General features: G+C 41.5%; 2 protein-coding genes across 2 annotated transcripts; one reads left to right on the forward strand and one right to left on the reverse strand.

Moving 5' to 3' along the window:
* The first annotated feature begins 362 nt into the window (after positions 1–362).
* LOC144518114 (hyaluronan and proteoglycan link protein 1-like) lies at positions 363–9,210 on the forward strand. The gene is made up of 4 exons (XM_078250524.1): positions 363–661; positions 5,455–5,799; positions 6,843–7,145; positions 7,377–9,210. The coding sequence occupies exons 1-4, from the start codon at positions 583–585 to the stop codon at positions 7,664–7,666; spliced, it is 1,017 nt and encodes a 338-aa protein (XP_078106650.1). The 5' UTR covers positions 363–582; the 3' UTR covers positions 7,667–9,210.
* A 2,014-nt stretch (positions 9,211–11,224) lies between these two features.
* On the reverse strand, positions 11,225–27,307 carry LOC144518115 (uncharacterized). Its single transcript, XM_078250525.1, has 8 exons — positions 19,047–27,307; positions 18,830–18,943; positions 18,574–18,687; positions 16,041–16,199; positions 15,672–15,754; positions 13,601–13,745; positions 13,285–13,467; positions 11,225–13,182 (listed from the first exon to the last, which is right to left on the reverse strand). Exons 1-8 carry the CDS (start codon positions 27,208–27,210, stop codon positions 13,025–13,027), a joined length of 9,120 nt encoding a protein of 3,039 aa, XP_078106651.1. The 5' UTR covers positions 27,211–27,307; the 3' UTR covers positions 11,225–13,024.
* Positions 27,308–27,384: the final 77 nt, after the last annotated feature.

Here is a 27,384-nt window from a genome sequence, read left to right on the forward strand (position 1 = left end):
TCAGAGTTAATAGAATGAAAACACACAAAGGCTGCAGGTCATGAGACAATGGATGTGGAGCAAAATCATTTTTATTAAAGGTTTTACTTAAGTTGTGCAATTTTTTACTGTATTGCATTCAGTATGTATAGTTCCACTTCTTGTAATATGCATGTTACTCTGGATAATGATCTGCAGGTTAATTGTCTGGAGGTTTGCTCTATCCATTATTCTCCCAAGGGAGAGGAGGGAGTTTTTTTTATAAATAATGTGGCAAATGGGAGCCAGTATAGAGCTGTGGATGGTGATGGGCTGAGGGGAGGGGGAGTGGTCTCAACCATGTAAGGCTACAATAAAAGGCACTTGTCTAGACCTCTGAGGAGCCCAAACTTTCCAGTAGCACCACAGGCAGCTGCTGCACAAAGACAGACAGAAAGAGGGACAGCTAGATGAATATCAATTAAAACAGAAGAAAAGTAGTTCAAGCTAACATTTGGCTCTTTTAAAATACTTAAAGCTAAGATAACTTAGTGAAGTTTTTTCTATTCAGTTTTATATTTATATCTTTATTGGAGAGGGCCCTTTGTGTGGAAAAAAGAGAAAATGACGAGTCTGCTGTGCATTACAATGATCTCCCTGACCCTGGCTGGCAGTGCATACAGTATGCCCTCACCACCAACAGGTAAGATTAGAAATCATGTAAAAAAGGTTTGATCTTCAGGTATGTGGGTGATTGTGTGTGACCTATTTTGTGAATGCATGATGTGTCTGTATGTGCAAGAATATTACTGTGAATTAAGAAAAAGAAGAACTGGACGATGAGCTGTGTAAGGGACCTGAGCTAAATGGTACCACAGCTCAGGCTTGTGTAACAACAGGGTCTTTGTATCAGTAGGTAAAAGAGGCGTCTCTGGGGTAACAAACACACACACACACACACACACACACACACGCACACACGCACACACACACACACGCACACACACACACACACACACACACACACACACACACACACACACACACACACACACACACACACACACACACAGTGTGACTCACCATTGACTCATTGACACACACAGACCACCACAGCATGAACTGGCTGGTGAAAACTGTAAATCACCCTGCCATTCACAGAGGCTCACTGCCCGCACTACTGAATGAAAACCACACCACTAATACTACTGGTTGTACTCTTACTAAATGGGTCACAGCAGCCTCTGTGGCTGAAACTGGGCTAGTCGTGCTTGACCCTGTTTGGATGTCAATTCTTACTAGAGTGCAAAAATAGTCAGGAATTTCCCACAGTAAAGTCTTGACCTTGTCATTTTATTAGTTGTCTGTCTTTGTCTTCCTGTGGCAGACAGAAAATGAAAGACATCCTATCACAGAGCACTTGCACCCCATCATGAGGCTATTATGATTCAAATTCACACCTGCATACAGGATGACACACGGAGATGGATGCTGCAAATACTAGAATGGTAGAAGCTCTACCAGCAGTAGGAGCTCTCATGTTATATGAGTGACATTTAATGTGCTTTCAGCAGCCCTACAAGCTTACTCAGTAGATGTCAAATTAGGGGTGTCTCAGCTCTCTCTCTTTCAAGACGGGAGGAAATGGTTTGTCTGTGGGGAGAATAGTTTCACTTTAGGAGGAGATCCTGCTGTCTTATGCAAACATTGGAATTTCTCCCATTAGCCAGTGATGTCACAGGTGTGTGACTGTGTATGTGTCTATACAGTACACGTATGTTTATACATGACCTCACTGTCTGCATTACGTTAAAACATTGGCTAGGCTCAGGCGAGCCTAATCATTGTTCCATACGGTATGGCTTTTATTAACCATATGAGCTGTGTATTCTCTGTCTGTTCACGGGGCGTTGCCTGTCCTTAAACCTACTGACTCAGTCTGGCACTGGGAGCTTTTGGAAATCCTCCATGGTAACAGGCAGTCTGACAGGAGCGAAGTAAAGATTAATGACTCGCAGCCAAACATATAGAGCCCCAATGACTCTGTCTTTCCCTGTGAGGTAATAGTCTGTTAAGTCTAATGCTCACTGTAGTTGTTGGTTAGTGAGGCTTGGCTCTGTTGCTAGGACTGGGTGGGAAAAGGAACTTGGCCGGAAATGGGCTGGGGCTGGGGACTGAGTTGAAAATGTGTTTAGACTAGGAGATGAGATGTTGATGGAGACATGTTTGATTTTTTGGCATTTGTGTTAATTCACAAATGACAGTTTGCTATACAGTACAGTATGTGCTTGAAGACTACATATGTGTACCCATGTGAGCAATACACACCCACATTCTGTGTTTGTGCTGGTTCTGAATGATGGAGAGCAGGAAAGAGTTTATTGGAATTAACGTGTAGGAGTTGGCCCCCTGTGTTTGTCCCAGCTGTGCTTGTTAATTCTTTTTCCATATTGACACAAGTGGGCCAGCAGCAGAAGAGAACAAAGCTGTGATATTGCAAAGCATCTCATATCTAGCTGCTCTGTCAGAGGGTGTGGCACATTGTGGCACACACCAATATAAACAGGCAGTGACTGCTCTCTGATGATTTCCATCCTTATAGAGGGGGGATTTGAGCCAATTAGACATTTTGTTAATTCAATAATAAAGCAAAAATTATGCTAAGGGGTTTAACAGCATAATTACACTGTTGTAGTTTCAGAATATATAGGTCACTAAGTAGACTTGGACCACTGTAATGTTATTGTTAATTTACAGTTCAGTGTTACGACTAAGCAGATGGTTCCAATCACTCTAACAGAGTGAGAGAGCATTGTGCTCGGTCATAAAATGGCAGTGGGTCTTGGCTGCAGTTGCAGAACTTTTTTATGTCACGCACGTGTGTTAATTTACTTCTTTGCTGTGTTTTTCCCAGCTGCACTCTACAACAATTTCAGATAGAAGCCGTTCAGAATTATTTGACAACCCCTTTTTATGTTAAATGTGACAATTTGGCACCACCTTTGACCTCAGAGAGACATATACAAATAGGATGGTGGTGAGGTGTGACAAAGAGAGAAAAAAAGGCTTCCATCTCTTCCTGAAGGGCTAAGTACACACAACCAGCTGTTGCTTTATGAGTGTAGTGTACCCCACATGGTCGGGGCCATAATCTCCTGTGGGACATGTCTGCTGGTAACCGCAGGAGCAGGAAAGAGTGTGAAATTACTTTGAACATGCCTGTCTCTGTCTGCTGCTACTGTCTCATGAAACCATTAGCTTCAAGGTTGTTCCAGAATATATATGTCTAAGAGACAGAGTTCTTTATTATGCTTTCATTTAGTGATCTATAAGGTATTAGGTTAATATGTATAAAGTAATTCATTCCAAGCTTTTCTCAGCATTATGTTGGCACTGTGATGTTTGATCAATCCCCTCCTTTCATCTCATATTTCAGGATTACAAACCACATCCAGCGGCTGGTTTTTGTGTACAGAACAATGTTTCCATATGAGAGTACAATGAACCCCTTTATTCTATCTACTCTAACTTCCTGAGTAAGATTTCGAAATTTGGACATTTTTAGGCATAAATGTTGGATTGTATAACATCTGGTGAGCTGGTGTTGACGTCACCATCAGCTTCACCTTGGCCAGAGCTTTTGAGCAGCTTAGTCACTCTGGATCCCACAGGTTTCAATCGCACTTCGTGCAACTGCTACCGATGCAGAGAATTTATGAGGCACGGCGAAGCTGTGAGTCATTCCTCGCTAATAGAACGGGTAAAGAGGACTCTTGTCCAGACTGCTTTTAGACTCTGCTTTCGAAGACTTTAGTAATTAGCAGAGGCTAAACGGGTGTTTCCTAGCTCGTAAAGTACCTGGCATCTTGCTGACCAGTCAAGAGGCGAGTGAGGCTACTGGGTGTGGTGATTGGGTAATAGAAGGAGTCTCAGGCATATGAGGTTTGCAGTCTAATGTCATTTATGAACAAGGCACAAGGTTGGACTGAAGGTTAGATTAGGTCTGTCAGCAGTGTTACTGCTAATTAAATCCTTTTGCAGGAAAGCTTAATACTAATGATCTGAGCACCATTGAACAAAGTCCAGACATGCATCTGCTGTGTGGTTAGAATGGAGGATTAGAACAGTTTAGGCATGGGCTTGATGAGAAGTTGTTTCAGTGTCACTCTGTGTGTGTGTGTGTGTGTGTGTGTGTGTGTGTGTGTGTGTGTGTGTGTGTGTGTGTGTGTGTGTGTGTGTGTGTGTGTGTGTGTGTGTGTGAGGAATGGGTTGATCAGTGTGGAAGGCAGCAAGCCAGTGACTGCTATTATTTCCTTATTGCCCATGTGGGAAAGGTTTCCCTGTTGAGGAGCCAGTGACAGTATTCCAGTCATGGCTCTAATGTTGCTGTTCAAAATGAGGCGCCTCAACACTAATGCTGGCCTCCTCAGTCAGAAAGGAGAGACAGACTGGTTTAGACACAGTTCATCCTTATTGAGTAAGTGGGAGGGAAATAAATTAAAAACAGGGATTTGGCAACAACACCGAACCAGGATTCAGCCAAAAACAGCTTAGTTGCATACGATTAATAGTTATGCCTGTAGACTACTTATAGCTAAAAAGCCAGTTGATTTGTTCAGTTGGGTAATTACCATATTATCTTGCAAGACCTGTGCATTGCAGAGTTTGACTCCACTTACAAGGCTCGTTGTCGAAGGCTGTACCTGTGATGGTGTGGGTCAGAGGTTGTGTACATCTATCCATCTGGTGCTTATTATTGCCTGGCATAGGGGGCCCCTTGCTGGTTGGGGTCCTCTTAACTAAGCAAGCCCTGTGAGGTCTAAACATGGAGGTCAGGGAGATTGTGGGAACCCATGGTGAGACACAAATGACCTGCTGTTTAGAGTTAAAGGGTGGCCTAGTTTGGACAGTGGTGCCCAGAGGAAACAAAAAATAATGATGACAGCTAGATTTTGTATCATTAACTATATTATTTGCTTTCTTTACTTGTTATTCACTTGGTGCCTCAAACACTTTGCACAAATCAGATGGAGCGGATGAAAAATAAGCACTTAATTTTAAGGGTTAATTCTGAGGAACCAAAGGTTTATAAGTGCCAGGACTGACAAGAGCAGGAAGGAGACTGAAGAGGATGATTGGCTCCAGGGGCTGAAGACTGGCTGCTGTCCAGTACTGTATCTAATAAAGTGAACAGGATACACCCAGACTCTTTGATGGTTTTGTGTGAGAGAAAGCTTTTGTGTGTACGCCATGTTGTACAGTAATACAAACAGTACACACATGCCAAAACAAGCTGTGGAACAATTATGAAAGAACAATAAAGGAAAAGTTGGGAAAAGCAGCTTTGGGGTCTTTTCGATTTTTGGTGTGTATATAATATAGTTCTAATTTATATAAACATTACATTATATTTTCTAGTGCAAGTCCAAGTATCATAAGCCTAATCACCATCACCAAACCACAACAAAGTTATAATCATGTTTTCCTCTTTTCCAGATAAGGCTTTTGCTGACCTAGGTGGCAACGTCACCCTGCCCTGTCGGCTCCTGTCCAAAGATGCCATGTTCTTTGGTACCATTGGTATCCGAGTCAAATGGACCAAGGTGGCAGATGATGAAGCACTGAGTGAGGATGTGCTGCTTTCAATGGGTTTCCACCAGAAAACCTACGGAAACTTTGAGGGCCGTGTCTTTCTGCAGGAGCACGACAGTGAAGATGCCTCCCTAATAATAACTGACGTCTCCATGGATGACATGGGAAAATACCGCTGTGAGATAATCAACGGGGTGGAAGAAACCGTGCAAGATATTACTTTGGAAGTGCAAGGCGGTCTTATTGATGGTAATTTTTTTTATATATATATATATATATATATATATATATATATATATATATATATATATATATATATATATTCAGAAACGTAGCTTAGGGATGGGCATTAAAGTATAAGTTAATATACCAGCTATGTTAACATTAGCTCTTTCACCAGTGTGTCATTTCCATTCTAGTTATTGAAAACATCCAAACATCCACTTTTCATGTGGAAAAGGAAAAGAACAGACAGCTTGTGCTGATTTATCCAAACCACTGTCATAATTCAGCCATGATCACATCTGAATACTGTTCAACATCAGTAAACAGAAACACATTTTGCATCTTTTCCGGTCCACATCCTCATACATCTGACTGACTCATCAGATTTTATAATCACAAAATTTTCTTCCTTCTTGTCTTCTTTAAAATGTGCCTTAAAAAGAGAAACTGCTTTTCATGCACATTAGTGTTATTACCTTATTCATACATAGAACCTTGCATGGTGACACACTAAACCATTGCACTGTGTTTGAGCTTCTCTGCAACTAAGGGCGGTTTGTTGATAGTTCTACACATGTGTGAAGGATCAATCTGGGTGGAGGCTTGACAGGCACATGCAATTTGAAATTTTGTAATCATGAAATACAGTTGATAATATATTGAGGTAAAACTTGGTGTAAGGAGGGCACCATGGTGAGAAACTATCAGAGCATTTATGCAATTAAGTCTGCTGCATTTTGTACATATTTCTCTTGAATTGGATTGCACTCATGTGTAGATTCACTTTTTAGTTGATTCATGCAGCAGTTTAGAGTGCTTTGCTGTGATGTGTAATGCAGCAGAACCTATCACCTAGTTTGCATAAGATGATCTTTTCTTCCATGCAGAAGGACAAGCACACTACTAACTAATGAGTAAGCAAAGTCTGGCCTCTGAAGACAACATTTTGCAAGCTGCTGGACTTAAAAGACTAATAGGCCTACTGTACATTCAATAACATAAAACTAAACACAGACTGATAGCTTAACATATTATCATATTCATTTCATGTGTTCTGCCTCGCTCAGGTGTTGTGTTCCCATACTCCCCCCTTGTGGGCCGCTACAACCTGAACTTCCCCAAAGCTGTGCAGGCCTGTCAGGGACAGGATGCTTCTGTCGCCACCTTTGACCAGTTGTTTGAGGCCTGGAAGGGCGGCCTGGACTGGTGCAATGCTGGCTGGCTGAATGATGGCACAGTACAGTATCCCATTACCAAACCCAGACAGAATTGTGGAGGCACCAAAAACGGGCCTGGCGTCAGAAGCTATGGCCGTCCTGACAAACAAATAAGCCACTTTGACGTGTTCTGCTTTGCTTCTGAATTCAACGGTGAGTTGCTTTTATTTGTTTATCCATTTTCTTGATTTGTTATTTTTGGTATGCATTACTCTTGCAACAGTAAGAACTGTGCAATTTATGGTTTTGTTTAAAAAATTGCTATGTGTGGCCTTGTTTGGTAGACCAATGTGTAAAAAGTACAGTAGTAATATACTCACAGAAATCATTTCAAGAAAAGAGTAAGTTCTTTCTGACTGTCTGTTTTGCTCACTCTGCTGTCAGGACGTTTCTATTGGCTGGTCCAGCCCGACAGGCTGACCTTTGACGAGGCTGTGCAGGCATGCATAGACGATGGTGCAGAGATTGCCAAGGTGGGCCACATTTACTCCGCCTGGAAGCTTGAGGGTTACGATCGCTGCGATGCTGGCTGGTTGGCTGACGGAAGTGTGCGCTACCCCATTGCCAGGCCCCGCAAGAACTGCAGCCCCACAGAAGCTGCAGTGCGCTTTGTTGGATTCCCAGACAAGATGCAAAAGTCTTATGGCGTCTACTGCTACAAGGCTGAGCAGTGAGGTGGTAGGTAGTAGTAGGGAAGCCATAATCACCAAAGAGCAACAACAACCACAACCAATAAAATCCACAATAAAGCAGACAAGCTTTGGATCTTAACTAGCATGAGCTCAATACTTTTTTGAAACTGTGATAACCCTCCTTAACTTCTAAAAACAAATACTGTACATCATACTTCCAAATGCAATGAATGACAAAATAGTTGTAGCCATTAAGTTTTGTTTTTCTCTAACTGTGCATTCATTAATTTTACAGAGACTGTTGGGGAAAAGGCAACAGTGTTAATGTATGAGTGATATGACAGAGACCAGAACTTGATGATTGTAAAACATGATCTAAGTTTGGTTTGACCTCCACAGAATGATTAGATGTGTGAAGTTTAGAATTTATAGCATTTATGTTCATGTGCAGATGATATTTGCTGCTTTAAAATGTATCTAAAGAACAAAACAAAGTAAAATGTTATTCATTTATCAAGTATCACATCAATACAATACCTTAGATAGATAACAAAGTCATGAACATAACTACCACTGTTGAGCTATGGATATAAACATGTTTTACTGCAGTAAGTATTCAACTGGATCCCTCTCTCTTTTAACCTGTGGAGTTGTGATCAAATTTACAGTTTAACAGGAAAATGAATGTAAATGTATTGATGGACTGTGAATTTTTCTGCATTGATAGCTCCCATTAGATCAACTTCCAATTACAATTTGAAAGATATTGTAACCTTTTTTTTGTTTGTCACTATAGTTTTATGTGTGTAATGTTCTTTTTAAAGAAGAACAATACAGATTCTGACAATTGCAGATTTGTGGTTTTTAGAAAACAATAAAAAACGTTTAGCCAGATAATGACTGCAGATTAAATACAGATCTTCCCCTTTGCCCTGAACACAACCTTTTTCTAAAATCATACCTGTGATTGTCTTGTCTTGACAGTTGTAGCAATTCCGTAAGATATACAATACATCCAGTAGTTACAATTGCAACGGCCGTTGTCGGGGCTGAAATCCACAATGACCGCAGTGACAGTTTCACAAATTCTTACTGAGGTTGTGAGCTGTAAATGGTACATTTCCACTAGCACTCTATTGTTTTAAAGACCTGAGTAGTACTGACGATCACTCATAACTAATAGTCATGCTGTAGTGATCTGAATACATGTTTGGGAATAAAAGATCAAAGCCAACAGAAAACCATAACAATAGTGTCCTGTGGACCACAGTGAGAATGTTTTGGACATACAGAGCTGTTAATCTAAAGGTCTGCCATAATCAGAAGATAGCAACCTTTTTAGGTATCCGTTACAAAAACAATATGATATTTGTGTTAGACTTTTTCTAACCCTGGGCACTGACATATGGTACTTACTGCAGGTTGTAGTAATATGGTGATGCATTGTTTATAAAAGCAAAACTTAAAAATGTCTCTCACACTTGTGCATTTGTATACACTTGTGCATTAAAAAAGGTATTTTTGTATCGTAGCACCATGTACCTTTTTCAACAAAGCAGTTTGAAATAAAGAATATGACTTTTAAATCAATTGTTGTCCCTTTTTTTAACAATGAACATTTTTATTTCCACTGGAACCAAATCTACATGCATTATGTGCAGATATTTAAATAGTATTGTTTAAGTTGCCAAATTAGGGGCCATGTATCTGGCATGAACTCATGTCATTGAGAGGATTTAAGATTAGACTCTCCTCACATTCATTTATTCTTTGGCAAGTGCCAGACTGCCAGCCCACCCTTAAGTTAGACAAAGGGGACAGTAACACAGTGCTTAAGAGTGCTTCTGGGAATGCATGGGAATGGGGTCAGATTTAAGTTGATACAGCAGTGAAATGTAAATGTGTGTGATGGTGAAAAGTCCATTGAAGCAAGCCTTTTGTTCTGTGGACAATGCAGCAGATAGCAATGGAAAAAAAGAGATTGTGCAGAACTTTTCAGCATATAAAAGTATAATAATGATGTTGAATTCTCAACTAAAATCTGAGGAGTAAACTATATTATTACACACTTGAGCTGACAAAGCATTTTGTGCACAATCGTGGCATACAGTGAGCTTTTCTTTGTCTCTGGGTTTGTTTATGCTGGAAGCAGACAGTTAAATTGATGAGCAATTGCTCTTGTGGACAACCACTGTGTCATTGCTGACTGATTTTGTTGGAGTATTGCTCAACATTTCATTTGGTTTTCTTCTGTGGTTTCAACCGTTCAAACGTTGTGCTGACTTTCAGCATGTCTGGTAATGCTCCAGCCTAAGTAACATGTGAAAACAAAATAGCAGCGTAATGAGTGAATGATAGACAATCTGCATCGGACTAGACAGAGTCTGAAACGCCTGTCAAACCCAGGAAATCAGGAGGAGCCGGGGTGGGTTTCTTTTCCAAAACAAACCAAGACAGCCTGTTAAATCCCAGAGAGAACTGGGCTGAGAGGGCCAGATTTTTCCGCAGATCACCCATGAGACATCTGCATTTCATGAGGCAAGAATATAGGTTTTACTCTTGCAGGGGCACCAAGGAGCAGCCTTTAATCACAAGTAAAGTCTACTCTAATGACAGAGTGGGCAGTCACAGTGAAAACCACAGCAATCCAAACTTACACAAAGATTACATCGACCAACTTGATGTTATTACCTTGGTAATGGTGCTTTGTGCTCTAAGGCAGTGTCAATGTCAAATCACTGCTGTGTTAGAGGCGCTCTGGGAATAGTGGTGCATTTTAAAGTACTGAAAAAGCTTCTGTTTTTACACCAAGGGAATTCATCTGCTTCCTTTATGCACCGCCATGTAGGCATCAGAAGTATTTGATATTCAAGAGGAGCCATACTATTGACTAAAACAAGTGTGTAGTGTGGTATACTTATGCAGGTCCACAGTTCTGCAGCATCAGCCATTTCAGCTTCACTTTTCCCTAATCCAGTTCTTACTCCATATGTTTGCTATAACTCTCCTATCTGCTCCCTCTGAATGTCTGTCTACCAAGAGGCTTGTAGAGCATGTCTGATGGGTTTTTCAGAAGTGTTTGATGTATGCGCCAGACTGCAAGACTTAACAGGACATTGGTATGATGTTCTACAGAGCGTGATTCACAGAATTCAGTGTAAATTCCTTACATTATGTTTAGAGTTTCCATGAGTTGTGTGGGTGAAGGAAATTAAATGTCTACCCTTTTCCATGGTTTTGGGCAGACAACAACTTAGGTTTATGTCTTAGTCTGATAGCACTACCTACTGGTGAAACCAACACTGTACTTATTCCATGCAAAAATGTACCTTAGGAGGACCTAACAATTTCATTCATTCAGTCTCTTTACTGGCCTACAATACTGAATCCAGATAGTGTTAAGAGGTTGCTACTCCATAAAAGCCCTACAAAACAGAAAGATAAACATATGGACAACTCAGACTCTCTGGTCCACCAAAAATGCATGTCTTAAAAAAAAACTAAGAGGAAACCACAACACCTGCAGAAAAGCTCACAGACCCAACACTCAAACATACAGTTTTTTTTCAATACACTTCCTTAAAAAGTCCAAATGAAATGTTATTATATAATATCCATATATTTCTTTTATTTCTTTGATGAGTTAAAGCAGGAAAAAAAAAGTTTGATCTCTTTAAAAAAATTCACAAACATCCCAGACATTCACATTGTAAAATAAAAAAAACAAACAGTTATAAATATAAAATGATATTATATGCACATTAAGGCACAAACACAGACATTCACAGGCAGACAAGTACAACAAATCTTTCCATGAGAAAATGCGGGTGACATACATAACCACAAATATTTTGATAATATTACAGAACATTTTTGCAGCCAATGGGGCCCTCTATATTCTTTGGTCCACTGCTGACATTAAAGATGTAGCAATACGAAGAAATCCATTGTATTGTAAAGTAACTTTTCATTTTCAATGCATCCCATTTAGACAGTCTGTGATTGTGGCTGGTCTCCTGTTAAACATACAACACAAATATATGAAGAACATGGCTGGGACTAGTGACAGCATCATATTTTACCTGTATTTTACAAGTAAGGAGATCAAGAGCAGCTTGAAAATAAATTATCTGTGCCTAAACAGCCTTTATGTTCAAGTCTTTTTGAGTGTTTCACAAAATACATTTTCTCTCATAGGCTGATTTCAATCGACAACAATAACAGAGTCCAGAAGAAAAGCATTACCTAGAAAACCATAACAGGCTAAAGCACAACAGCAACAGGTGAGAGCAAAACACTTTGATGTGTAATTATGAATAGCATTACAGTTATTGTAAACATTCTGCAGCAACTAATTGCAAGTTATGCACTGAACACACATGAGCAGAAAATATAGGCTAATTTCATTTGAAAATTGTTGATGGACATTGATTTCCATCAGTGGATAAAGGCTTTGTCTGCATAGAAATTTATCCATAAACATTTATCTATACAAGTCATTGTTGACATCCATTAACGGCGGGAGCTAATGAAAGGTGGTAATTTGCTACTTTGAAAGCTGCCACCACAAAAAGGTCTCTAGCCGTTAATTAAGCAGTTTGGTCGAAATTCCCCAGACATGGGTGTATTATTTATCTGAAATCTTAATAGCTACTGCTAGCAAAGTTAATAAGCCATGCTGATTAGGTTTGAAGACTGGAAAAAGATTTTCAAAGGTTTACAGTTCTGGAAGTATGTGATATAATAGTCCACGTATATAAACTATAAGTCCTTTGTTTGATCAATCACTGCCAGTGATGTCTCCATTTCTGTTCGGTAAACTTGGATGTCTTGAAATAGAATAAACATAGTTAAACATTTGAAGACTTCAATATATATTAATATGCATGCTCATTGAAATGAAGTCCAGCTTAAAACAGCACAACAAACATAATGAATTCCTTTACATAACATAAGCGATATTATTTCACAACAGCTTTTTTCTATGAATAAGGAACACTTATGGTGATTTTAAATAGCAGTGTGTACAAAGGTTTTAGACAGTCGTGATTGTATTATTTGATAAGCTAAGGACAAAGAAAAAAAACGTCCAGTTTTAAAAAATTGATGAGTGTATTTTTTGCTTTTTCCAGTAGCCAGATGAAAGTATTTTATCCACATTGGCATTGTCATAAATCAGTGCCCCTTGATAAAAAAAGTCATGTATCAACATCTTTTTAAAAGGCACTTCATAAGATTCCATTGTCATTCAAAATGCAAGAAAACTGCAGGTTATCCTCTTGGTTTCTTTGATGAGTTTTCTCTTGTGCTTTTTCTTCTTGGGGAATCCTTTTCCTCTTTCAACACAAGCATCAGCCATGTGTTCTCGTCTCGGGGAAGCTTTGCCATGTTACATGGCCTCTACTTTCTCTTCCGCTTATGTTCGGTCCTGTCTCTTCTTCCCCGGTAGCGTTGATGCTGAACGCGGTAGGCCTCGTCCGGCCATCTCTTGAAGTTGTTAATGCTGTAGAGACTATTGTGTTGATGTCTTCTGATAAAGGTCCTCTGATAGCTCGATGCTGTTAGAGTAAAAGCATATATTAGCTCTAAAAAATGTCATAGTTTTTGTCAAAATCCTAAACAGTGAGAGACAATCTATTGAGAGCCATACTTGTACTTACGGTTCATGCAGGAGATTTTAGGGCTATCCCATAGTCCATCCCCACGACAACGGATAGTTGGGACGTGCCTCTGAATAAAGCCTGTCCTGCACTGGTACCTTACCAGCGAGTTGATCTCATACCTCTCACGCTTCTTACCAAAGGTACGTGCATTCTCCACCAGAGGGGGCTGCTTACAGGCCACTGAGAAGCAGAGGTGAAGATAACATTTAAGTGAGGAATTTAACAGAAACAGAACACTTGTATTTTCTCCTCTCTAAATCCACGCATTCAGTAAAGTAAGAGATAATTTCTGCAAACACAAAAGTATTTTTACCTGTGCCCTTTTTGCAAGTGAAGGTGAGGTGATAGTTGCAAGGAACATCGTTCCACTGGCCGTCCTCATGCCATATCATCACGACGCAATCCTCGCCAGAAGAGAAGAAGCTGTCAGGCTGGTTGGGCCTCCAGTTTTCATATTGCTGAAATAAGAGCAGAATATAAAGGGTAAGACATTATGATGGCTTTATGCCCTTTAGAGAACCATTCATGGAATGTAAATGCTTATTATAAACTTTTTCATAACATAGACACTAACCCTAACAAAGATATAGATGCTATGATTTTAGTATTTTATTCATCATTATAATCTATTGTAGGAGCAACAGTTTTCTATTATGTATATTTAGTTTGCTTTATAAAGTGCATGAAATCACACTGAAGACACCAGTGGGGTTAACAAATCTGCACATGTATTGTTACCACCACCTATCTTCTTTCACAGAAGTGATCCCAAAAATAGAGATCCGGTGCTGTTTTTGACAGAAGTTTCCCATCACAGTATTTCTAATGAATGGCCACAAGAGGGAGCAACTGAATGTTTCCAGGAGCCAACTTAAACTCAGCAACCTAGTGACCTAATCATTGTTCAGCAGTGAGGGACACTTGCAGGCACATAAACCAACACATTTATAAAATGGGCTCGTAAACTGTGTTCAGCCAATCTCACACTAAGCCACAGAATGAGAAACCATAATAGTGCTTTTTAACAGTTTCTAAAAGACAGTGTTCATTGAACTTTTACCAAGATTATTAATGAGTGTTATATCACAGATTACATCACACCGTCTGCATGCCTGGCATTACGTGTATAATGCTGCAGGCACAAAAAATCCACATAAACACAGATGTACATTTACACAATTGTACAGTATATGCACAGTTGTGGTGCTGTGGGGCAATCAAACAGGAGTTGATGCTACCTGCAGTCTTTCAGCGCATTCTAGGTTCAAACAGGCTCTTCAAAGCTGTGACCCCCCCCCCCACCACCACCACTCCCCCAATCATGCCCTGAGGCTCTGCTACTCTGTCATTATGGTTAAAAAAACACACCCCGACTTCCTGCTCAGCTCACTTCTAGTTAACAAACGGGTGACCCATCAACTGCACAGCAGGCCTGCATCCTCCTCAAAATAATCAAACAAACTTTGATCACCCCCCCCACACACACACACACACACACACACACACACACACACACACACACACACACACACACAGTTATTTACTGTAACACTAGTCTTATGTATTATACTTAAATCCACTGGAGGTGACCACCCACCCAGACCCCCTGGGCTTTTTTCTCTTTCTGCAGCTGAGCACAGGTGCTGTCCATTTGTGTGTCTGCCTGCCTAGTGGCCCTTCCCCCGGGTGGCTGCCTGGTGGCCAGACCTTCTGATGGGTGTGGGGGTGGAAGGGGGACCATACCTGTCTACGCCTGCCAAACTGCCCTATACACAGCGTCACTCACACCCTCATCACCCCTCAATCGCTCAGCTGAGCAAGGGTCTCCATAGCCGGCCCATGCTTATCTTTTTACCCCCAGGCCGCCACTATGCTTCCCCTATCTCTGGTCCTGGAGGATTATCTTTGAAGTGAGGACATCAATCTGTATGACACGGATGCACATAGTAATTAGTCACTTTCCTGTCTGGTGAGGGTGATCTTCAGCAGCTACAACCAATATGCCACACAAGCTCCCACTTGTGTGCTGTTTTAATAAACACTGCATTCATGAGAAGTGTGTTTTTCCCATCTTGCATACTTTTTTACATTGGATTGTCATCCTCTTGCATTGTTGCAGCTATTGGTTTTCTGGACTCACACTGCTTAAAAGGTGGTGCCTTACAGTATGTGCTACATCAGATTTATTACCAGAGCAGTCACCCACCAGGGTGTAGTGATACGAGGCAGAGGAGAGTACGTCATGAGAAAGTCACCACAGCCCCTGAAAAGAACGACTCTCCCTAGATGACTGTATCTGTCACCGGCAACTTTTCCAAATATTTACACTCTCTCTGTGCCACGTTTGTTGAGACAAAAATATGTGGGAAAGCAACCTATCTTACCAAAGGCCTGCCGTCAGTCCAGTGGAAGTCACTGTCAAACATCTTATCAGTCAGGCCAATCCACTGGTAGTCCTGTCCAAGACCTGCCATACAGGGTAGAGTGCAACACAGCAGATTATGTTTCTCTGTTGCCATGTCCTTTTTAGGACTGTTCAGTTACAGAACGTGCATAAGGAAGACAGAGATAGCGATGGAATTTGCAATGCCTTAATCATTTCCTGCATTCACTGTACAGCTACATATGCGTATTTGAAGTGGCTTTAAAGGAGATCTTGTATTTTTTCAATCTTATCATATAAGTTTCATAATGTATGACTTGAACAGGTTCATGTACTTATCGATTATCTACAATGGTAAACTTTAACTTACGGTTGACAAACTGTTGCTCCTCGTGGGAGAGGATGCTGGTGAGATGAGCCCCCTGCATGCGACACTCTCTCTCTGCTGTGTCCCAGTTTCTTCTGTGGGGGAAGTACTTGTAGCAGTGGCCCTGATACTTGTGCCAGCCATAGTCACATGTTTCTGTATCTGATGGGAGAGAAAGCGAGAGGGAATGAGGTATACAGGAAAAACTGATTTGCAACAGATCGACAGACATGTGATGCATTAACATTTTCAAAGGACACAATTTTGCATTCATCCATGCATCTATTTACCTCACCACCTTAATATGTACAGTATGACATCATCTAATCTACTGCATCTACAGTACTCCTAAAACGTGAGTATACTGACCCTTCATGGCCTGCTGTTATCTCTGACTACTGTCTCTAATCCCGATGAAAGAGGAACACTAGGGGCTTTCCGACCGGAGGGATTTTTGCAGTTCTTAGAACTAAACGTTCCTAGAACACTTTTCCGACAAGAAAAATTTGGGGATTTTAAAGTTCCTCTGGCCTCAGTAGCGTACATTTTTAGCTCCTACTTCAGAGCAGGGTCTTTTCCCTTTTCCCTTTTCCTAGGTGTACTTGATTGGTCGAACTTATAAGTCACGCCCACTGCCAACTCGGAAACTTGCAGACAGAGCAACAACGGGACATTTTTAACAATTTTCACCATCTTATTCATCATTAAATTCACTTCTGACAACGTTTTAGGCGAGAAATTAACTGTTTCGATTTCGAATATAGGCTGTCTTGCGAAAATTGATGCCGAATTGACATTTTGCTTCAAAGTTTTCGGAGTTGAAAAGCTTGATGAAGTAAGGCGACAGCCAGCAGGCGCCTGCCCCGGCCTCTAGCTCGTCGCTCGGCCAGTCCTGCTCAGACACCTCGCGGTAAGCTGGAGGTCTCTCAGGCCGCTCTCGTAAATAAGAGACTTTTATTTCGCCGTTGACGGTTTGTTTGTTTAAATATCACAACACATGTCCATCATAAGATTAACGGGAACCTGTGGTTAACTGTCTTTTCGGAGTTAAACTCCACAAGCGTGTCCTGCGGCTCACCGGCAAAGACTGTTGCAGTGCTTGCGTAACTCCCTTACCCCTCCTACCAGTCCCATATGGCCACTTGGCCAGTGGGAATGCAAACGGAAAAAAAGGTTTTGGGGGAGAGTAGTTCTTAGAACTGCTTAGAAGTGTACTTTTACTCTAAAAAAGTACAAGTACTATCCGGTCGGAAAGCACCTAATGTGACAGATTAGTTCCTACACCCCCTAACATCACGTTTGATTAAAATGCTAAAGCAGAGTGCATCACAGGTATTCATAAATGCAAACCCAAATCAGTAAATTAAGATTCCTAATTACAGTCAAATTAAATTAATGGAGAATGAGCTATGCAGTTGCAAACAGGTCTAATTTATGTGTAACCCAGAAACTCAAGAGATGATGAGATTTTTTTGGATAAGGTGAGGTTGGTAAAATGGGTATAGATTGTTTATCTTATTTCACTAAAGATTGTAGATTTTCTCTGTTACACCTTGATACCAGCTTCATCGCCCCACCGATGTTATGTTTCCCAACATATACTGCTTGAACTCAGTTACTGTCTGGTCCTCCCTTCCCTCCTCACTCCAGCTTCCAAACATTAACAGACAAAAACAGAGGCAAAATCCTTCTTTGGGTTGTTCCTCTTCAAGTTACTTTTTCTCATTTTCTACTGCCAAAACGTTCTAAGACAACAGCTGTGTCTGAGCACAGTAAATGGGTGTGATTCACTGATGAGTGATCCTGACAAAATTCAGGGTGTAGACGCTGGTCAAGAGAAATCCGCCAAAGCACTTGGGTTGAAAGGGGGGCACAACTGGGAAGCTTAAAGTGTAAAAACTTCTGAATAAATTAATCTTTGTACAATATTCCATAAATGCCTTGTGTAGATAAACTTGGTAACCTGGATTAATGTCTAGTCTAATTGTCTTGTTTTAGAGGGAAATAACAAGAAGTGAATTGATGTCTAGCATACCTGCGATGTAGTGTACACCACATCTGACTTGGCACTGAGAAATTAATGTCTGAAATAGGGTACACTGAAAATGTGTCAAATGTCTACGTGTCTGAAACTTGTGGAAACTAAAGTTCAAGGGTGCTTGAAGTATTATCTGACATGACAGATCATCAGGCAATACTAAAAACTGACTACTAAAAAGTGATTGTGATGATGAGATAAAGATTGTGTTTATGACTCAATCATTGAAATGACTCATAGTCTTTTGTGGTTTCTTTCCCAGGGACTCAGGTGAGTGATTACATTAACTGTCTAAACATATTACCAAATGCAAGTCCTGCGTATGAGGTGACAATTGTTTATTCTGTGTTTTGAAAATAGAATAAGCTGAGTCTAAACAAGTTGGATGGTTGGAACCACTTACAACACTAATGTTGTAAGTTGTAAGCTTGTGTTAGTCTGAAACAATACTTAGAAAGAAGTTATGGAGAGAATCAATCAAAATAACCAGAAACCTACCCTCCTCACAATACAGCCCAGAGTAGCTTGGGAGGCACACACATGTGAAGGAAGCCAGCCCATCGACACATGTACCTCCATTGCGGCAAGGGTTTGACTGGCACTCATCTGTATCTACATAAGAAACAAACATAATGAATACAAAAGTCAGCCAAAACAACAGTCAGTAGACACACTTTTAGGATTAATTTGATGCTTCCTGGGTAAAAGTTATGGCAGTGAGAAATTGTGAGAGGAATTATTTATGGTATCCTACCTGTTTCACAGCGATCACCACTGTAACCAGGAGCACAGCTACATGTATAGATGCTGCCACTCTTGTAGCAAGATCCTCCATTCAGACAAATATTGTCTGTACATGAGTAAAGTCCTGTTAGAAGATACAAAAAAAAGTTGTATAAAAAGGAAATTTATTCTGAGCTTAAACATTTTGTTGTATTCGAATGAAAGCCATTTAAAAAAAAAAAACGTACCTGGAATATCAACAGTCTCGCCAACAACAGTGTGCCCCAAATCGAGTCCTGTGTCAACTATCACAGTTGTGTCCTCCCCTATTAGTGGTGGTTCTCCTTCAATGAGTGGTATGTCACTGTCCGTTTTGTCATTCTCCTCAGAAAAAGATAACGGTGTGGTGGCTACGGATGCAACTAAGACCTGCTGGCTTTGTGCTTGAGCTGGTGTCATTGTTGTAAACTGTATATGGGTCCTTGTGGGTATTTCAGTGTGAGGAGAGACATCGCCCTCAATTTTGCCCAGAACTTCCTCTTTCCCAGAGGTGCTATCAGCACTTGTGGACTCCATCTTTGAAGCTGTGGTAGCATCTACCTTGAATACAGTCTGGATTTCATCTGGGGACAGAGACTGTTCCTCCATAATGGGGATCTTTGGTTTCTTTGTAGTCGTCATTTCCCCAGACACACTGTCAGAGCTGACAGATGCATTCCCAGAACTGACAGACCCACTTTCAGCCCCAGTGCTAAGGATGAAGGGTGACATAGTTGTGGCAGATACAAGCTCAGAGGTGATGTTCCCAACTTCATCGCCATCCAGCTTAACAGTGCGCACTGTGGACATGCTTTCCTCTAAGCTGCTGGTGCTTTCTGAACCACTCTCAGAACTAGAGGAGGGTGCTGCACTGATGGGAGCTGAGGCAGAAGGCAGCAAAGTAATAGCTGCTGCTGCTACTACAGGTGATGTGGATGCCTTTTCTTCTGAGCTACTTTCAGTACTGCTCACTGAGTCAACAGGCTGACTCTCAGATGTTTGAGAAACAACAGGTGGTGTAGTAAGGAACACTGCTACTTCATTTAGTGTTTCAGTTTCATTGTTTTCTGGAACTGATTCAATCACGTTGAGGTTTGGTACTTCATAATCTGGAGTCAAATAATCTATGTTCTCTTCATATATATTCTCTGGAGAAGGTCTTATTTGGACATCTGTATTTGGAGATGGTTCAATCTTTGCACCACTTGAAACCCGATCAACAGCGGGTTCAACTGTCCCATCTTCCACCGAAGCAGATACAGCTTCACCCACTGAAGAAGAGGCAGCAGGCACAGTTGTTACCTCTGTAATCTGTCTTGCTTCATGACTTGAAAACATAGGGTGAGTTGTGGTCAGTGATGCATCCTGAGAATGTGTTGTTTGTCCATATGTAGATAACTCTGGCTTATTTGTTTGGGTGTTTTCCATCTCAGGTGATAACGTGCTGGTGATAATATCCAAGTCAACAGTACTGGACAGGGATGAAACAGCTGGAGTGACCGAGTCAGGATTGACTATACTAGTTGTCATGTCACCTGAACCTTCTTCTTCTGTTAAAATGATAACGCTTGATTCTGTTGAAACAGGGATCTCCTCACTCTCTGATGATGTAATTTCATAACTTGAACCTTCTTTATCTGTTGAAGTGTCTGTCTCAAGTGACACTGCAGTTGATGTATCAGTGGCAGAGGGGGATGTGGCAGTATGCTCACTCTCTACTGTCACCATTGTGGTTGATGTTGTTGATGACTCTTTAGAGGCCACTTGATCAGTACCATCTGAAATGGAAGCCACCGATGGAGTCTCAGTGCTGAACAGTGAAGACACAGTTGAGGACTTTTTTTGCATTAAAAGTGACAAAGCTGTTGCCTCTATAGTTTGTTCACTTGAATTCTCTGCAGATGTTTCCACAGAGCTTGAGTCTGTAGTAGATGCAGTCCCAACAGCTGCAGTTTCTTCTTTAGGTTTTGCGGATCTGTCAGTTGCAAGTTTTGGAGTTGTATATTCAACCCCAGCAGGTTCTGTCCCTTTAGTATCTACTGTTTCATCGGTAGGATGTGAAGTTATTGCAACATCAGTAAATGTTTCCTGGATTTTACTATTTTGCGTGCTACCTTCAGCATCAGTTGAAACTTCTTTGGGTATAGGTGCTCGACTTGGTGCTTCAGCTGTCTTATCTTCCATTGACATGGCTGTCACTTCAGTCTGGGGAGTCACATCACTAGGTTCAAAGGGATGGCTTGACTCTTCACTGGGCAAAATTGGTCTGGTTGTGGCCAACACAGTTTTTTCAGAGGAGATGTCAATGTTGGGATGATGAGTGAACGTGATTTCAGACCTGGCCTGTTGAAAGGACACCTCAAATGGTGTTGTATCTAGTTCTGGTACAAAAGTTGTGACAAACTGAACCATAACATCAGGCTTTGAAGTGCTTTGTAGATACAACACTGTCGAAATGGATTCTTTTGTAGATATGGAGGTCATGAGGTCCCTTGTGCTCTCTTCATGTGCTGGGGTTAATGTTGCACCATCGGTAGGGGGTAATACTGTTTCTGACAATGATGCTCTCTCTATCACTGTGGTTGCCTTGCTCGTTTGAGTTTCATCCTCTGGGGTCATTGTGGTGAGTTTCTCCTGAGGGGAGACTGAAGTGGCTACAGTATTTTCACCCTCAGATGTCACTGTCTTAGGTGATGCAGTTGTGGTATCTGATATCTCACCCCCAGAGCCCTCCTCACCTGCAATATCTGTGTTACTTGCCACTGAAAATGTGCTGTAGGGAGGAGAAAGTGTTGTTGTGGATAGCATTTGGTCCATTTTCATTGTACTGTACAGAGAGGCAGCTGTCTCTGTCACAGGCTCTGGCACATGAGTGTGATTATATGATACATCCTTCCCAGTAACATCAGGAGATGATGTGACCGTTGGCTTCTTTGTGCTATAAAGACTGGAAGCAGGACTTGATACTGCAATTTCAGGTGGAGATGAGGTAACTGAAAATGTTACCGGTTCGGCTTTCACTGTTGAAGTTGCCAGTATACCAAAAGTTTGATCACTTGAAGTGTCTGTATCAGTAACGACTGCATGTCCTGTATCAGGGGCAACAGTTGGTTTCTCAGTGCTGAACAGCGAAGAGGCTGTAGATGTCACTGGCTTTTCAGGTGCTGTCCGTCCATCCACAGAGTACCCTGAAGTTGTCTCTGCAGAACTTTCATCAGAGTCATTTACACCTAAAGATTCATCATGAGATGCTTTACTGGTTGATTTCACTGTGCCATGTTCCGTCGAAACTGGTGTGTGTGGTGTGACAGCAACTGAAGGTACAGCCGTTTGCGTGGAAATGGTCAAATTTAATGTTTCATCTGTTGTGTGATGACTTGTGGCTGTAACAGATGTGGGTGAAGATGTCATGGATTTTTCTTTTTCAACTGTGCTGACCATATACTCCTCACTGGACACCGGAGTGACTGAGCTTGGGTTGGTTAATTCAGTTTGAGAAGGCAAAAATGAGGAGGTGGCGATTTCAGTGATATATTCGGTGGCATTATCAGCAGTGTCTTCCCCTGATAAATCATCTTTCACCAGCTCTGGAACTAGTTTGGAATGAGTCTCAATATGGAAAACTGTATGTGGTGTAGTTAAATCATACGTTTCTTCAGAGCTTGACTTTGTCGACAGAGTAGTAGCTGGGGTGGCCTGTGGTACGAATGTAACCGTCTCTTCCCTGGATGTCTGCATACTAGACACACCTTCCACAGTTAATGGTTTTAAAGTGGACGATAAATATTCAGAAGATGCAGAGGCTACTGATGAATTAATGGCTGAGGTTGCATGTAAGTTGGTACTATCAGTCCCTGAACCCTCAGATTCTTCTGTTATCTCCAGCATTTGTGTCATTGTAACTGGTGTGATACCTCCAGCTTCCTCTGTCTGGATGGTTGGGTAAAATGAAGAAGAGGGAACTATGGAGATAGTGTCGGCATCAATGATATTATCATCTTTGGTGATAAGCTCAGGAGTGGAGCTGCCTTTCTTTATACTGTCTGTAACTGCAGAGAACAGCTCATCTTCATTTTTTGCATCCTCTGTGAATATGATAGTTGTGCTGGTTGATGGTTTAGACACATGCAGAACCATGGTTGGTGTTTGTTCAGTTTGGTCAGTCTTGGCTTGGCTGCTACTGGGAGTAATGATCACAACCTGTTGGTCTGTAACGCTGTGATATATAATGGAGGGAATAGGGGTGGACATCGCTGAGAATCCATCTTGCTTATGTTCACTGCTAGAGCTTACTGTGGTGAAGGCAACTGTAGAGTGATCACTAACTGAAGCTCCAATTGTATGGGGGGACATAGTTATATAGGAGGATTGCGTTATGTGCTCAGCTATAGTACTTTCATTCCCAATGCTCAAAGCAGAAGGCTCTGTCACTTCAGAAGTGATGGGGCTTTCTGAATCTGGAGTAATTTCACCCTCCTGTGAGGAAACTTGCTCATCAGCGTTTGGTGTGACTGACACAAAGGTTTCGGTTTCACCTGTTGCTTCTCCAAATGTGACGCTCTCCATCACTGATGGTTTTGAGGTGAACATCTCAGTGGTCTGGTCACCGGAACTCTCTCCCTCTGTTAATGTAAAGGCTGAACTTGGTGTTGATTTATCAGTTACAGATATAGATGTGTTAACTGACTGGGAAGATGTGACAGCATATACTGTTGTTATGTTTGGCTTCTCAGTGCTGTAGAGAGAAGAAGCTGCAATTACAGCAGATTTTGGAATATCAGATGGTCCACTTTCATGCAATGCTGTTGATGTTTTAGGTTTCTCTGTGCTAAACAGGGAAGAGGCTGTACTCTGTATCTCTTTATCTTCAATATCCACTACGGCTGAAGATGTTACCAAAGTGACAGCAGGAGACTCTGTGTTATAAACAGCTGAAGATGACTTCTGAAAGAACATATCATCTGAGCTTCCCTGAACTGTCGACGTGTGCATTTCAGGAGACATTGCTGTTGGCTTCTCAGTGCTGTGAAGAAAAGAAACTGCAGTGCCAGCAGCTTTTTGTGTAAAAACATCGTCAGTGGACTTATCTGTTGTTTCGTCACTTGATCTCTCTTCAGTGACAGCAAAAGCAATAGATGACAAAGTGATTCCTTTTATAGCTGCTACAGTTGTGGACATCACAGGATAACTTCTGACTGGTACAAATGTAGTTGATCCATTGAAAAGATCAGCACCTGAACTCTCATCCTCTACTGCAGAGTCATCTGTGAAGACCCCACTACCCTGCTCAGTGCTGGTCATGTGTGGTGATTGGGTTGATGACATAAATTCCTTGGTAGGTTGTGTACTGGAGTGAGTCGAAGAAGCAGCACTTAACGTGTCAGATGTGCTCTTATTGTCATCTATTTCAGTCTCATCTGTGGCCACAGTAAATTCATCCTGGGGTTTTGTAGTAGCAATGTATACCTCTGCACCAGATCCGTCTGGACTTGACTCCAAATCATCCTCGTCAGTTGAGCCACCAGAGCTCTCTATGTCAATGAAAGTAGAGGTTTCCTTTGAGGTATACATGGTGACATTGGGAATTGCCATGGGTTGAGATGTTTCAAATCTATAGGGACTTGTTGTGACCGTTGTGAATTGTTTATCAATTGAACTTTCTTCCTCAACAAATGTGGATGTAATTGATGTTCTAAATGTGGTTATTGCTAAGGTTGTTTGTTCCACAGAGGGTTGATGAAATGCTGTCTGTGTTTTGAAGGGGGTTTCATCTGTGGATGCAGATGTGTCATCTCCTGACTCCTCTACTTCAGTAGAATCCCCACTTCCTGACTCGGCTGCTATTGCCTCAATTGTGGTAGAAAATTGGGTAGCATCTTTAGACTCCTCTGTCATGAACTGTGATGAGGTTTGGGTTGTTGATTCAACACCAGGCTGCGATGTGCTCTGAGTCTCAGCTATCTGACTTTCATCCGTTCCTGTAGCAAATGGAAGATTGCTTTGAGATTCACTGGAGGCAGTTGGTGGCACTGGTGTTGGTTTTTCAGTACTGAAGAGAGAAGAAGCTTTGGTTACATGAGATTTTAAAACTTCAGTTGTTTCAGGTTCAGGTGATGCTGTTGTTAATAACGGCCCCTTTGTGTTAATCATTGTTGCTTTTGTGAGAACCTCTGTAGGATTAACTGATGTTTCATCTGTTGCAGTATTCTTTGTTGTTTCTGCAAACACTGCTGTTGGTGTCTCTGTACTAAACATGGAAGAAACAGAAGTACTGGCAACATCAGCTGAACCCTCCTCATCAGTGAAAAATGACTGTAGGTCTGTGGTAAAAGCAGTGCTGGAAGGCTTGACAGTTCTCACAAAGTTAGGTAAGGATTCAATTAATATGAAGTCTGTGATGCTGTAGTCCACTTCCTCATCTGGCTGTACTGAGGGTGTCACACTTGGGGACTCTGTGCTGGCAACAGAAGAAACTGTTACAGCAGAGATCTGAGCAAACATATCAGGGGTTTGGTCACCAGAGCCCTCTTCATGCACTGTGCTGGCTGAAACAGCTGTGGGTTTTTTAGTACTGTCCAGAGATGAGGTAACTTCTGTTGTTGTATTTAAAGCTGTTTCACTTACACTTGCAACAGTTGTCATCACATTTTTCTCTATGTTGAATAAAGAGGATGATAATATTTCGCTGGGAGAAGGAGATAGAGGTTCCTTGGTGAACATATTATAAGGAGTTTGACTTCCAGTGCTTTCAGTAGTTGTGATCACAGAGTCTGTTTCAAGAGTTACTATTTGCTTTTCTGTTGTCTTTTCTATGTCAGCTGTTGTTACTGCTGGTTTTTCTGTGCTGAACATTGAAGAGATGGTGACTGATATTTTACCAGTAACTTTGGTGGTTTGATTTAAAATCTCAGTCTCATCAATGATAGGAATGGATGGCCTTATGGAGCTGGGAGATGAAGTAGCAGTTTCTTCTGTGCTGCCTATTACTTTAGCCGAGTGGCTGCTTAGACTCAGTGTTTGGTCTAGTGTTAGCAAAAAAGACCGTGTGGATGAATCCACTGTTAGAATTTCAGTAGTGTGCCCAGTTGAGATGTCTTCTTCTTTCAAAGTGATTGGAGAACTTGTCTCAAATTGATCAATGATCTGGATGGCTGATGTCTGTTCTGTGCTTAATGGATTTTGAGGTTGTTGTGAAATTGTAATGCTGGATGTTAAATGCAGAGGTATGGTAACTGTGGTTCCTGGCATTGGGGCCTGGCTGGAGAGACCAGCCATAGTTGTTGACAGTATTCCATGCGTGTGATCTCCAGAACTCTCTAAATCTGTGGAAATGAGGAGTGATGATGTATCAGCTTTCATGGTTGATTCACTGGATGAAGGAATGGACTCCACCATTGTAGTTTCACTACTAATAACTTTAGTGTCAGTGTCTGAAACAGCAGATGCTGTAACAGGAGATGTTGCTGTTGATGCCTCAGTGCTGTAGAGAGACGATTTAGCTGTGACAGAGGAGGTCTGAGTGAACATTTCTTGGGTTTGGTCACCTGAGCTCTCTTCATCTGTTGTTGGAAAAGTAGAACTTATCTCTGCTGTAGCTGGTAGTTTCTCTGTTTGACTTGTTACAGACTCTTGTGTTTCAGCTGACACTGAGGTCGGTTTCTCAGTACTGTAGAGTGATGAAGCTGTAATATCAGCTGGCTTTGAAGTAACACTTATTTCAGTCTCATGTGATGCTGTCACTAATGGAGTCTCAGTGCTAGACATTGAGGACAGAGTGGTTGCCAAAAGTAATGACTCTCCAGTGAAATCAACACTGCTGTCTCCAGATCTTTCACTGGTAGTGTGAAGGTCCATGGATGCTGTTTCAGGGCTCATGGTTGATCCACTGAATGAAGGACTGGACTCCACCATTGTAGGTTCACTGCTGGTAACATCATCCTCAATGCCTGGATCAATGGATGATGTAACTGAAGCCAAACGTGGAGACATTGTTATTGAGCCTGTGTGTGTCTCATCAGAGATTGGAGAAACCGATGGTTCTCTCGTAAGTGATGGCAGTTTTGTTTTATGTGTGTCAAGACTTTCTGTTGTTCTAGGTGACATTGCTGTTGGTGCATCAGTACTGTAGAGAGAAGATGTCCCTGTGACAGAAGAGGTAGAAGTGAACATGGGAGGGGTTTGGTCACCTGAGCCCTCTTCATCTGCTGGAGTGAAAATTGAACTTTGCTCTGACTTATCAGTAACAGGAGAGAGTGAGGACTTATCTGTCTGAGCTGTGAGAGCACTGTCTTGTTCCCCAACTGGAAGTGCTGTTGACTTCTCAGTGCTAAACAACGATGAACCTGTAGGACCTTGAGAATCTTTGCTGGACATCTCAGTAGTCTGCTCACTTAAGCTCTCTTCATCTGTTGTTGGGAAAGTAGAACTTGACTCTGGTGTTACTGATGCTTTCTCAGTCTGACTTGTGGTTACAGTCTCTTGTGTTTCACGTGACACTGATGTTGGTTTTTCAGTACTGTATAATGATGAAGCTGTAGTGACAGCTGT

The sequence above is a fragment of the Sander vitreus genome, chromosome 5 (assembly GCF_031162955.1).
Source record: "Sander vitreus isolate 19-12246 chromosome 5, sanVit1, whole genome shotgun sequence".
NCBI classification, from domain to species: domain Eukaryota; kingdom Metazoa; phylum Chordata; class Actinopteri; order Perciformes; family Percidae; genus Sander; species Sander vitreus.

Bases quoted from the DNA above. Each gene is read 5' to 3' on its own strand.
- LOC144518115 (XM_078250525.1), bottom strand. From the start codon at position 27,210: ATGTCCAGCAAAGATTCTCAAGGTCCTACAGGTTCATCGTTGTTTAGC. The intron at 18,688-18,829 runs GTAGGATACCAT...TTTCTTATGTAG, and splicing joins TGGTGATCGCTGTGAAACAG to ATACAGATGAGTGCCAGTCA. The intron at 16,200-18,573 runs GTAGGTTTCTGG...CTCTCCCATCAG, and splicing joins TGGGCTGTATTGTGAGGAGG to ATACAGAAACATGTGACTAT.
- LOC144518114 (XM_078250524.1), top strand. From the start codon at position 583: ATGACGAGTCTGCTGTGCATTACAATGATCTCCCTGACCCTGGCTGGC. The intron at 662-5,454 runs GTAAGATTAGAA...CCTCTTTTCCAG, and splicing joins TATGCCCTCACCACCAACAG to ATAAGGCTTTTGCTGACCTA. The intron at 5,800-6,842 runs GTAATTTTTTTT...TGCCTCGCTCAG, and splicing joins GCAAGGCGGTCTTATTGATG to GTGTTGTGTTCCCATACTCC.